Source organism: Psammomys obesus, unplaced genomic scaffold, assembly GCF_907164565.1.
Source record: "Psammomys obesus unplaced genomic scaffold, mPsaObe1.curated_primary_1811, whole genome shotgun sequence".
In the NCBI taxonomy this organism is placed as follows: Eukaryota; Metazoa; Chordata; class Mammalia; order Rodentia; family Muridae; genus Psammomys; species Psammomys obesus.
In genome coordinates this window covers 7497901-7511691 of record NW_026592548.1, presented here as the reverse complement: position 1 = coordinate 7511691, position 13791 = coordinate 7497901, and the positions used below count along the sequence as shown (strand labels likewise).

Here is a 13791-nt window from a genome sequence, read left to right as displayed (position 1 = left end):
AGGTACAACATACCCAAACATATGGGGCACAAATAAAGCAGTGCTAAGAGGAAAGTTCATAGCACTAAGTGCCTTCATAAAGATATTAGAGACATCTCATGCAAGTAACTTAACAGCATATCTGAAAGCTTTAGGAAAATAAAAAGCAGCAGGCACACCCAAGAGGAATAAAGGGCTAGAAATAATCAAACTCAGGGCTGAAATCAACTTAGAAACAAAGAGAACGATTCAAAGAATCAATGAAACCAAGAACTGGTTCTTTGAGAAAATCAGCAAGCTTGACAACCGAAAAGCAGAGAGACATTATCCAAATCAACAAAACAATAAATGAAAAGTGAGACATAAAAACAGACACTGATGAAATCCAAATAATCATTAGATCTTACTTCAAAAGCCTATACACCACAAATTTTGGAAATATAAATGAAATGGACAATTTTCAACTTATCAAATTTGAATAAAAATCAGGTAAATAAGTTAAAATAGTCCTATATCCACTAAGGAAAAAGAAACAGTCACCAAAAAAAAGCTCAGGGCCAGATGGTTTCAGTACAGAATTCTACCAGACATTCAAAGAAAAGGTAATACCAATATTCCTCAAACTATTCCAGAAAATAGAAATAGAAGGAACATTACCAAACTCATTCTATGAAGCCATAGTCTCCTTGATACCTAAACCACACAAAGACCCAACAAAGAAAGAGAATTTCAGGCCAATCTCCCTTATGAACATTGATGCAAAAATGCTCAATAAAATACTTGCAAATCGAATCCAAGAACAAATAAAAAATATCATTCACCATGACCAAGTAGGCTTCATTCAAGGTATGCAGGGGTGGTTCAATGTACAGAAATCCATAAATGTGATTCACCATATAAACAAACTAAAAGAAAAAAAAAACACATGTTCATCTCCTTAGATGCTGAAAAAACATTTGACAAAATCCAACATCCATTCATGTTTAACGTCTTGGAGAGATCAGGAATATAAGGCACATACCTAAACAGAGTAAAGGCAATATACAACAAACCTTTAGCCAACATCAAACTAAACGGAGAGAAACTTAAATCAATTTCACTGAAATTAGGGACAAGGCAAGACTGTCCACTCTCTCAGAATCTCTTCATTATAGTACTGGAAGTCCTAGTTAGAGCAAAAATTCAACTAAAGGAGATCATGGGGATTGGAAAAAAGAAGTCAAAGTATCACTATTCACAGATGATATGCTAGTATACATAAGTGACATAAAAAATTCTACCAGAGAACTCTTACATCTGATAAATACCTTCAGCAAAGTGGCTGGATACAAAATTAACTGAAAAAAAAAATCAGTAGGCCTTTTGTATACAAAAGACAAATGAGCTAAGAAAGAAATTATGGAAACAATATCCTTCTCAACAAAAAAAAAAGTATCTTGGTGTAATTCTAAACAAGCAAGTGAAAAACTTATATGAAAAACCCTTCATCACTGAAGAAAGAAATTGAAGAAGATATCAGAAAATGGAAAGATCTCCCATGCTCACAGATTGGTGGGATCAACATAGTAAAAATGACCATCTTACCAAAAGCAGTCTATGGATGCAATGCAATTTCCATTAAAATACAACACAATTCTTTACAGACCTTGAAAGAAATTATCAACTTCATATAAAAAAAAAAAACTAGAATAGCTAAAACAATCCTGTACAGTAAAAGATCTTCTGGAGGTATATCTATCCCTGATCTCAAGCTGTACTATAGAGCAACAGTAATATAAACTACATGGTACTGACATAGAAACAGACTGAATCAAATTGATCAAGGAATCAAATTGAAGATCGAGAAATAAACCCACATGCCTATGGATACTTGATTTTTGACAAAGAAGCCAAAACCATACAATGGAAAAAAAGACAGCATCTTTAAAAAATGGTGCTGGTCTAACTGAATGTCTCATGTAGAAAAATGCAAATAGATCCATATTTATCATGCTATACTAAACTAAAGTCCAAGTGGATCAAAGGCCTCAACATAAAACCAGACACACTAAATTTACTAGAAGAAAAAAATGGGTAAGAGCCTTGAACTAATTGGCACTGGAGACAACTTCCTGAACAGAACACCAACAGCTCAGGCTCTAAGATCAACAATTAATAAATGGGACCTTGTGAAACTGAAAAGCTTCTATAAAGCAAAGCACACTGTCAATAAAATGAAATGGCAGCTTATAGACTGGGGAAAAAAAAAAACTTCACCAATTCTACATCTGACAGAGGACTAATACCCAGAATATATAAAGAACTCCAGAAATTCAACATCAACAAAGCAAATAATCCAATTAAAAAGTGAGGTAGAAAGCTAAACAGGGAATTCTCAACAGAGGAACATTGAATGGCCAAGAAGCACTTAAAAAACTGCTCAATGTCCTTAATCATCAGGGAAATGCAAATCAAAATGACTCTGAGATTTCATCTTATACTTGTCAGAATGGCTAAGATCAAAAACTCAAGTGACAGCACATGTTGGTGAGGTTGCGGAGAAAGGGAGAAAGGGGAACAGAAAGAACCCCCACACACACACACTGGTGTGGGCGCAAACTTGTACAAACACTTTGAAAATCAATCTGGCACTTTCTCAGAAAACTGGGAACAGCTCTACCACAAGACCCAACTATACCACTCTTGGACATATACCCAAAAGATGCTCAACCATACAACAAGGACATTTACCCAACTATGTTCACAGAGGCTTTATCTGTAATAGCCAGAAATTGGAAACAACACAGATACCCCTCAACTGAAGAATGGATAAAGAAACTGTGGTACATTTCCAGAATGGAATACTATTCAGCTGTCTAAAACAAGGACAAAATGAAATTTGCAGGCAAATAGATGGATCTGAAAAAGATCATCCTGAGTGAGATAACCCAGATCGAGAAAGACACACATGGTATATATTCACTTATAAGCAAATGTTAGCCATACAATACAGGATAACCATACTAAAATCCACAGACCTAACAAAGCTAAATAACAAGGAGGACCCTTGATTCTCATTTATAATGACAAATAAACACCGGACGTGGTTGAAGAGAAGGAACAGCATGGGAGCCTTCCAGAGATGTTCTCCAAAAAAAAGGACATCTCCAGAGATGTCCTTCCAGAGATCCTCTACCCAGCAGAGGATCGAAGAAGAGGCTGAGACTCACAGGCAGACTTTGGGCAGAGTGCAGGGAGTTTCATGGAAGAGTGGGGAGGAGGGGGTAGAAGGACCCAGAGGGGACGGGAGATCCACAAGGAGACCAACAAAGCCAACAAATCTGGGCCTAGGGAAGCCCTGCGGACCAAGTACCATACATGAAGAGGACCCAGGTCCACTGCTCAGATGTAACCAATAAGCATCTCAATCTCCATGTGGGCCACCTAGTAAAGGGACCAGCGGCTGTCTCTGACATGGACTCTGTTGCCTCCTCTATTATTACTTCCCATGGGCGAGGTGGCCTTTCCAGGCAATGGGGAAGAAGAGGAAGAAGATGCAGGCAGTACTAAAGAGACTTGATAGGCTGAGGTCAGTGGGACTGGGGGGAGACAAGTGAAGGGGAAATGATTGGGCTGTAAAATAAATAAATAAATAAATAAATAAATAAATAAATAAGTAAATAAATAAATAAATAAATAAATATCTATTATTTATATAGACAGTATTCATTTAACAAATATTTACCGAAGACCCAGGCATATGTTAAAACCTGGAAACATAGTGACAAACAAAGAAAATGTCCCAGTCTCCAAGAGCCAGCTGTCTAGCTGGGAGGCACAAAATTTTAGACACGAAATAATAACAAACCAGGATAAACATTTCCATGGGATTCCAGCTATGAAGACAAAACACAGCTCAGGTCTAACCTAGGCTACATGGCAGAGAAAGCTTGCCTGTGGATGGGCTGTCTAAGCTGGCAGCACACATCCTGTGATTTTTTTTCTTTGTCTGGGAAGTTATACTCATTAGAACACCCAGAAAAATATTTATTTGTCCTATGCCAGCCTAACCATTTAAGACAGATGGAGTATGTGGAAGCGAACGTGAGCACAGCGCACAAACATCCTTGCCGCCCACATTTTATCAGGTGCCTAAGTTCACTGACTCCAAAGAGAATTCTTTTCTTGCCTCTCATTCAAAGATGGAGGCAACACTATCACTTACGAGATAATCATTCATTGTCTCTCCACACTTGTAGACATCCCCAGAGGCTGGAAGGGTACTCTCTCCATGCCAGTGTATGCAGGACAGGAGTTACACCCTCTGCTACCTGACCCTAAGGGTTATGGACATGCACCTTCCACGACAAACAAAAGTGCAATTATATCCACACTCACCAAACAGATGGTACAGGGTTAGCTTAAATAGGATGCTAAGTACACGCTACAAAGGTAGCAAAGCCACTCAGAAGATGTCTTACCAAAGGAGAATCATAAAGAAATTTAACAGCTTGAGTGTAAAATCAATCCTCTTTGCAATTGTTTTGATGCCCACGCTGTTTTACTGCGTGTTATTAGAGCACGCAGCCACCCCAGTCCATAGATGGAATAGCGGGCTTCGCGGGCTTCAGCTGTAATGACAGTGTTCGATTCAGCTCCTCACTGGAGCAAGGGCAGAGAGCTGCTGCCTTTGAGTCAGTGTTCCTGGGCTGTCTCCTGCCCTCACACCATCACTCAGCCCTGGCTTTATTAGTTAACTCTTCTTTCTCCATTGTCTTTCCTCTCTAAGGAGATCAAAGGCCCTTTGCAGAAGGGAACTATGTTCTTCCTTCAGAACTCCAGTTCTGAAACTGGTAGTGAGCATTTGCTAGTGGCTGCAATTAGTTCCAGACCTTCAGAAGGAGCTGGCTACAGGACAAGTCTTTGTGGTGCTAGATGCTTCAAGCCGCAGTTCCCAACTTTACCATGAACAGGAACCACAAGGAAGCCTGTTAAATGGATTCTCACGTCTTGCTCCCAATGACTCTTATATTTTCTTTCTTTCTCCACAAATATACTTACAGTTGTTTTTTTGTTTGTTTGTTTGTTTCTAAACAAATTTAGTAAAACAATACCTATGAGGGCCTTGGGGCCACACTTATGTTTCCTGTATGGAAACATAAGGAAAGCGGGGTGCTGAGCTCTGCCCTCACATTCTAATTTCTTTCAATTCACCAGCTAGTGTCAGGCTCTGCTCTCTACGGCTCCTAGAATTGCATTGGTTAAGACCTATGAAGACTTTATTATCATGACCCTAGACTCTAGTTAGAGGGTAATAGATTTAAGCTTATTTCAAATATTATGAGACATAGGAAAGAAAAATAAGCTAATGTTACAGAATTGCCGCTGGGGTGGGGTAAAATGTGGTTCATTAAAAGATGGCGTGTAATCTGAGGACTCTGTGATGAGAAGGCCTCGGGGAAGGGCTTCCATGGAAAAGGGAACAGGCTACAGTCACTCACCAAGGATATTAAGTTGGAGGATCTCCAGGGAAAAATGCCTACCTATCACAGCAGTTGGGGGTCAGTATTTTAATTTTTGTCATACAAACATTTCTTTTGTTAAAAGTAGACACATTGTTGAAACTTTTAAGTATTAAAAAATTACATTGTGTGTGTGTGTGTGTGTGTGTGTGTGTGTGTGTGTGTGTGTGTGTTTGCTCCGGTTCACATGTAGAGGGCTTGTGACTGCTTGTGTAAGTCAGCTTTCTCCGTTTACCACTGTGCCTTTACCTGCTGAGCCATCTTATCAGCACACATTGCTAAATCTCTTTACTCTCAAAAGGTAGTTGACCTCATGACTCTTTTCGCTTTGTAATTTCATCCATGTTGGCAGAATTCATGCGCCAATACCTGAGCCCTGAAAATTAACTCACTCTGAGTTTTCCGGACACCAAAATGATTCACCACTAATTGGATTACTCAAATGTCATCAAATAGCACTTAATAAATAGTGTCAACTTGTCACTAATAGTTTATAGACTTTCTAAAGAGGGGTTCTTTAGCCACAACCCTGAAATATGTTATGTGACATCTTTTCCTCCGGGTTACTCTCAGCTGCTGAACTGACTTGCTCATCTTTCTCAGGGTACATCTACGTAACAGCATGACCACCAAAAAGTATCAAATAACCAAGTGCCCCAGGAGGGAAAGAGCGAGGAGCAGCCCCATCCTACAGGCTGCTTGTGAAGCAGAGATAGCTGCACTGTCTCAGCTCCAGCTGTCACTCACTGCCCGTTCCTTAGCCTCTGCAGAAAAGGCAGGCTGGGTGACAGGTGGGCCTTCTGTGATAAGGGCCTGTGCCCTGGAAATGGGAATCAGTTCAGCTGTAATTCACAAGGTCTACCAGATGAAAATGACTTTATCTACCTAGAAAGATCTAGACTGGAAACAGAATTGAGTTCTCTGTCTCCTTGCTCAGTGCTGGAAGACTTGTCTTGTTCCTTTGGCAGCTGCTTGATTGAATGTGTTGAGAAGGGGGGTGGGGAGAGAGAGAGAAGGAGGCGGGAGAGAGACAGAGAGAAAATTCGAATGCATGTGTGTATGTTTCTCTATACATCTGTGTGTCTCTGTATATTTTGTTTATTTATATTATGCTAGATTGCTAAATAAGGGCATCTCCCAAGAATATGGAAATTGGTTTCTCCTCTTGTACCTGGCCAGTCTGGTTAGCCATTAATGCTTCCAAAACTGACAACTGGAGAGTAATCCCTGAATACAGATATGGGGCTTCTGTGAGGAATACCCAACCAGGCAGAAATGAGGAAAGAGAGATTCCAGAGGGCAATTCTACTCAATAGAAAGGCAACTTCCTTCATGATCATGAGCAACCGAGCAATCTTTGAGCCCCATGCCAGGATTATAATTCTTATCATCTCATCTATGAATGAGGAAGCAGGGCCTATGGCCAGGCAAAAGGACATTTTAAGATTAGCACTCACCAGAGTGACTTAGCCTATCATTTAACAAAAGCACACATGATTTCATCTCAATAGTAATTTAGTCCACGGTCATGGGCAACAAGACTCTGCAGATAGCCTGTAATTTGTAAAATTCAGGTGCTGGGGATTAGGGCCACCTGTTGATTTTAATCTTGGAGTTATAATGTTAATTCCATCCTGTAACTGAACATAAACACTACATATTCATCAGTCTTGGGGACTGTGAGCTATGGAGATATGGTTTCCCACCTAATTCTGTAACTCTCCCGAGGCTCTGTGAATCAACAACAAATTCCATGTCCTTTGGAATTCTGATTCAGTATGAGAAGCAGGTGCTTCTGTGGTCATCTTGCTCAGTGTGTCTGTAATTTTTCTGAGGCCTGACTTGAGAGTGAAGGGGAAAAGGGACTGTCATGTGGCTGTGTGTAAGGAAGGGCGAGATTTCCTTCCTGACTTACTTCTGTGTTTTCTTTAGCAGCATCCTGACACATGATTTCCAGGCTTGCCTGATGGAGACTGTGGAAGATCTCAAACAAAACTGAACCCAACCATAGCTTCTTGGTGTCTGTTCAAGACGTGCACCTCAGGCAGCCACCGGGAGTGGGAGCTCCGCCCACTTGTAGGCCAGAGACACAGGAGCAGTAAAGAGGCCACCAAAGGCCCTTTGAGCATCAGCTATTTGGGACTAAGGGACATAACTGATAGTGCCCTGGTTTTGCACTTGCTTTTTCCTTCATTCCTTTTCTCCTTCCTCCCTTCTATTTGTTTTTCTTCCCGCTTTTCCTCTTTCTTTCTTCCCTTCCTCTTTCTTTGCTTGGTGTCATCCATATGTACAACTTTGGGGTGGAACTTGTGAGATAGATTTCCTTCCTTTCCTCCCTCTCTTCATTCCTTGCTTTTTTTCTTTCTTCCTTCTGGCTTTCTTTCTTTCCCCTTCCTTGCTTCCCCTTTTCTTCCTTTTTCTCTTCCTTCCTTTCTCTTTTTCCCCTTCCTTCCCCTTTCTTTCCTCCCTTCCTCCTCCCTTCTTTTCTCCCTCCCTTCATATTTCCTCCTTCCTTCTTTTACGTCTTTCTTATTTCCTTCCTCCCTTACTTTTTCCTTCATTCCTTTTCTCTTTCCTCCCTTCTATTTGTTCCTTTCTTCTTTTCCTCTTTCTTCCCTCTCTTCCTCTTTTACTTCCTTCTTTACTTCTTTCCTTCTTTTTGTTTTCTTTCTTTTCTTCCTTCCTGTCCTCCCACTTTTCTTCACTTTTCCCTTTCCTTTCCTTTCCTCCTTCTCCTGACTCTTTTGGATATTTGACATAAGATATTCCTGTGTAACTGAGACTGACCTCAATCTTGCATTCCCTGCCTCAGCATCCAGAGTGTTGGGATTGCAGGTTTGAGCATACCACTTGAGAGATGGTTTTCTAGGACTGAATTGCATCGATATTGATAATTGTAGACAGAGAATACCCTCTGCCAAGAATTGCAAGTCATAGCACTGCCCAGTTTACCTTTCTGCTACAGAGCATTTTCATTTACAGGTAGCATTACACAGGGAAAGGCTGTTGTTCGTCTAATCACACGTCTCTTATACACTGAAAATGTAATCAGCGCACCTGTTTCTATAAGCATTTTTTGAAGATTACTTTTAAACTCTCAGCCCTTCTAGTTGGGAACAGTTGAACAGTAGGCTACAGAAGAAACAAAGTATTTGGAATATCTTCTCACGTCCGTCAGAGCTTGCCAGGCATTGATCTTTTGACATTTCTTATTCATGAATGCTTCCAAAATTTGAGGTGGTTCCCAGTTGTTCACTGTGTGAAACTCCACCACCATAGCCCACCTTTCCTCACAGGCCAGTGACCCACATAGAACACCACAGCCACCCCCAGCCAGAAGCCAGGGCTAAATGTCCCACAACTGCAGCCCTTATCAGCAGTTTGCACATGCAGATTCCAAGTATGCAATCAATCAACAACCAAGAAAGCAACAGACAGACGCTGTGTGGTGAAGCCACTGCTCCGCAGTTTTCACTCTACCCCAAATGGCTTCCTCCTCCTCCTCCTATCTCCTTCTCTGAAGTCTCTCTAGCACAACTTTCACATTTTCACAGAAAGGTCCCTTGCTTCTTCCAGAGAACACGAGCTCCCTCCTTGGCGAACCCCACTGCGCTCACTGTATATAGTGGGTGCTTTTGTTTGTCCATCAGTGGGGCTTGCCACAAACATCTCCAGACATGCCTTGTTTCCACCAGGCAGTCAAGGATGGGAAAGCTGAGTCCTGCGTGGAATCCCTTTGTATTCTTCATGTCCTTAGCATTCTACACGGCACAGGTGAGTGGCAATATTTTGATTGTCACTTAAAGTCTGACTTACTCATGTGTGACAAGAGTAATCTTCTCACACAGAAGGAACATCTGCAAATATTACTTTGGTTCACATTTATAAAATGCAGTAAAATACAAAGTAAAGGAGTTGAAAGATTTCAAGCAGTGTTCTAGGTCTATAGACCCGGAATGGAAGTGTGTTTTAATAAAAAAATTTTCAAATAATCAGAGATACATTTAAACTGTATTAAAATATCTTTGGAATCAGGAAACTTGATTAGGTTTTTCCCAGAGGCTTCCTACACTGAAACCAGAGATTTATTAGTCTACGGAAAAGAGGTTCAATTTAAAGGAAAAAAAAAAAACCACCTTATTAATTATTAGCCAAGCCATGCAGTAGCTTCCTGGAAGGCAAAGGAAAACAGGCTTTCAAGCCAATGGGAGCTGAGTGTGCCTCCAGCCCTCCGCGCCTGCTAGAACTGGGCTCCCCAGGGGTGGGGCTTTTCAGCCCAGAGCAGTCCCCAGCAGAGATCAGAGGGAAACCTGCGGAACTGAGCTGGGGCTGGGCTCTCTCTTCTCCCTTCTGGCGGATTAGGAGGAAGCACAGGGCTGGTCCCTGCACCATCCTGGTTTCCTCCCAGCCTCATGGGCCTTGGCTGGAAATTCCTGGGCTCCAGAAACTGGACATCCATCTGCTGCTGCTATTACTGGGTCTCAGGATTCTAGTCCAGGAACCCTTGGGCTCGGGATTCACTGACATTATTCCTATTCCCCGATAAACTTTGCATCTGTCTTGGAATAGAAATTCATAACTAGCACGCAGCCCTCCCTGCCCCAACTACTGCTCTACCTTCCAGCCTCACCGCCCCAGGAAGGAGGAAGGGTCAGATGTACAGGATGCCCAGGCCGAGCGGTGGCGGGCAGGATGGCGCAGAAGCTGTCACCTTGTGGTCTGCTACACCGAGGTATCCGTCTAGCTGCCGGGGTCCGGCGGGGGCCGTTCTCCGTGGCTGAGGACTGCCCTCCACCCGCTGCGCGCTGCCGGTCGCGATCGCCTGCTGCTGCTGCTGCTGCTGCTGCGGGGGCCGCTCCTTCTGGCTGCCGAGGCTGCTGTACACGAGCAACAAGCTGGTGCACATGGTAGTGAGCACCAAACACACTGCCAGACCATGGCGCTGCGGGCAGGCGGGCGAGAGAGAGCAGAAGACAGCGTCTCAGCTAGTGCCGGGAAGCTCGCCGGCCTTTCCTTATTGACCCCACGCACAGGTCCGGGGCAGCCGCCCCCGCCTCCCGCAGCCAGGGAGCAGCGGTGACATGGTCCCGCGCGCCCGCCGGGGATGTTCCTGCCTCCTCGCTGCTCGCAGCTCGCGTCTCCTAGTGGAGGGCAGGTGGCGCGCCGTGACAGCCTGAGGGTGAGCGTGCCCGCCCAGGGCACTTTGCGAAGAAGGGTCTGGTCCTCCCCTGAGCCGCTGGGATCCCAGCCCTCTGTACACCCTCTCTTCTGGGCCCCTAGGCTTCCCGCAGCGTTCCCCGCTAAGTTTGAAATCCAACAAGGAAACCAAGAAAGTCAATGATGCTCCCTCCTCCCCGCCCCTCAGAGTTTTTGCCCAGCGGTCACAGAGGGACACGACCCTTCCCTGGAGGGGCCAGCCTGCCTCCTTGCCCTCCAACCTCTCCAATCGCCCCTCGGATCACTCGCTAAAGATCCAGGAGCCCAGACAGCCCTAGTGCCCATCCCGGGTTCCAAGCTAGGCTAGGCGGAAAGTTGTCACCCATGACAGGCGACCTCTTGGCACAGGGGTAGGTGCCCGGTGAGGTTTCCCTGGACGTCCCGGGGACCCAGAACCCCCGGGGTCCTTGCCTTTGCCTGGCGGAGTTGGAACAACAGACTCACCATCAGGGGCTTCATTTTGGGCTCCTCTTTTGTGCAGAATTCTCAGGCAAGCGCGTCCGGAGCCACTTTTTCTTGGAGGTTGTCCATGGTGGGTGACGGGGTGGAGGCGGCTCAGATGCTCGCCCGGCAGTGGCAGCGACTGAGCGGGAGCTGGAGCCGCGGACCTGGGAAGCTCGGCTGTTGCACAGATTAGAGCAGAATTAAAACTGAGCCGGACCCTCCGAGTCTCCCTGCAATCCACACACTGCCGCCTGCCGCCGCCTGCTGGGTCCTAGCGTCCTCTGCAATCGCCCTTCCAGTACCGAATGCATCTTTTCAGTGAAGAAATTTCAGAATTTCTGGGGCGAACGTTACCATAAGTGTGCACCCATTTCTTGGTTTGAAGATTTATTATCCTTTTATGGGGCCATCAAGCTAAAAGGACGCAGAAGCCAATTTGGTCCTGAACACAGTGGCCATTTGAAAATGTACTAACCAAAATTTCAGTTTTAATAAAAACAAGTTAACCTCCCAACTGTCAACAGATCTATTTATATTTGCATTCGTGTTTACAGCTTGGCAAATGCTCTCATGGGGTTGTTTTCCTAAAAAAACAAAAAACAACAACAACAACAAAAAAAACGTCGCTGCAATTTCCAGTTGTTTTCAAATGTCCTTTTCCTTCTTAATTTTGCTTTGACAAATCGTTAGTCTCAGGCTCCCTTTAGACCGTGCTCTTTCATGTAAATGACTTCATTCATCATTTGCTTCCAAGAACACAGTTTATATTTCTACTCAACCTTTGAGGTCCCTGTTGCTCATCTGAATGATTTTAAACTTTCTGAAACTCAAGTGCATTCCATCCATGTGATGAACCAGGGCTGTGGAGTCTTCCCATTATCAGTGAAGAAATATTAGCTGCTGGAGATAATACATGATCTTGCATCATAAGGACCTGAAGGCTCTGAGGCGTCCCTTGTGTTGGCTGAGGCACTGACTGTGCCTAGCTTCACATTTTGATTAAAATCAAAAGCCTGACCATTGTTCAGCGCTCAGGAGTTCACATCAGTACACTCTCGTCCCTACATCCGATTAGAGCAAGCATTTGTTAAGCATCTAATTTAGCTGAAAATGTATTTCGTCCATGTGTAATTGTTGCGAACATAGCTGTCTTAATGTCTCTCTTACCACGGTGTTTGTAGCAGTGTGGGGCTAACAATCATGCTGGGATGGGGCGGTCAGCCCACATCTGGAAACGGGCACAGTGAGCGCCTTTTCATTGCCAGCAGAGGCAAGGCAATCCTTTTTTAATCTTCCCTAATCTACTGCTGGACAGATGACACAACAGGGACTATTTTTAACTTATGAGGCCTACTTCCAAACTCTATTAACAACATTAAAATTGTTGGTTCAGTAATGAACATTCAGGAGACAGAAGCACACGCTATGGAGCCCTTCAAGGAGAACACAAAAAATCCAAAGCGCTGTCCAACATTGCCAGCCGTGCAGTTAGCTATTTATTCAATGTGTGCCGTGGGCATGAATAGTGTCCGTTGTCTGGGCAGGAAAAGCAGCAGCCGGAGGAGAATCTTATCGGGTCTTGGCAATCCTTTATTGTATGGCTGCACTTGACACTCAAATTAATGAAACAAAGGACCAACTTGATGAATCATTGCAAGCAGATTATCTGTGTTTCTCCAGCGTGGCTTTGGAGATGCAGCTAGATGAAGCTTCTGCCTTCTTCAGGTTCTCCTTCCATCTAGCAAGTGACTGATAAAATACTTCTCATACATTTCCCCCTGCCAAACAGAGACATCATATTTATGGCTCAAGCTCACGGCGGCACGCTGGACATCTGTTATGTGCTATGTCTGATCAGACTCATGAAGTTTGTGCTTTCCCCCTCCTCCTGGGAGAGCAGTTAGATGGTCACCAAATTACTTACGAAATGAGCAGAGTACATTTACAATTTTAATTCTGAGATTGATTTAAAGGACTTCAAGGTATCTGGCTTTCTGATATTTGATTAGGATGCTGAGACTCTTGGTGGGATTCTGGCTTGGGAGTCAAATGGACTAGTGGGGCCAGAGAAGAGTGGGTAAGATAAGGAATGGCAGTTAATTCACCTTGATGACTGTTAAATGGTCGTCTGTCACTTGTTAGCTCTGTTTAGAGGCGCAGGGGTGAATTAAGCACAAACTGTTTTGTAATGGCCCAGAGCTGTGCGTGTGCGTGCACGTATGTGCCCACGCGTGAGTGTAGAAGACTCGATGCTCAGTCGATGGAAGAGTTCTGAAGGTTCAACACATGTCTGTCAAACACCCACGTTGTTGTACCTACTGTGTGCCAGGTCTTGGGGCCTGGGTCTGCTGTTCTCAGCGAACTTGCAGTCTATACTCAGATGTGAGCTTCTGCGCTATGGAATAGGGGGCAATCAATGTACAGACCTGTTCCTCAGCATTGCCTCCTGCTGCATTAAGGTCTGAGGGCATACCTCTAATCCTGGGATTTGTGTTTGCATAAGCAAGTGGATCTCCATGAGTTTGAGGCCAGCCTCATCTGCCTATCAAATCAGGACAACACAGAGAGACCGTGTCTTAAAAAAAAATACCCGAGTAGTTTGAGGTTTCAAGGATATGCACCCGTATTTGCATAAACCTTTCAGTTATTT

General features: G+C 43.9%; 1 protein-coding gene across 2 annotated transcripts in view; it reads right to left on the bottom strand.

The window, feature by feature from the left end:
* The window catches only part of St6galnac5 (ST6 N-acetylgalactosaminide alpha-2,6-sialyltransferase 5), a 180739-nt gene extending 169139 nt beyond the window's left edge, over window positions 1–11600 (bottom strand). Inside the window, exons 1-2 of one of the 2 annotated variants that reach the window (XM_055614361.1) lie at window positions 11142–11600; window positions 10192–10422 (exon numbers count right to left, since the gene is read on the bottom strand). In XM_055614361.1, the coding sequence (XP_055470336.1) occupies window positions 10192–10422; window positions 11142–11156 (246 nt within the window). In that variant the 5' untranslated portion in view covers window positions 11157–11600. The remainder of the gene's footprint in view (window positions 1–10191; window positions 10423–11141) is intronic. The other variant, XM_055614360.1, reaches the window with a different exon arrangement.
* Window positions 11601–13791: the final 2191 nt, after the last annotated feature.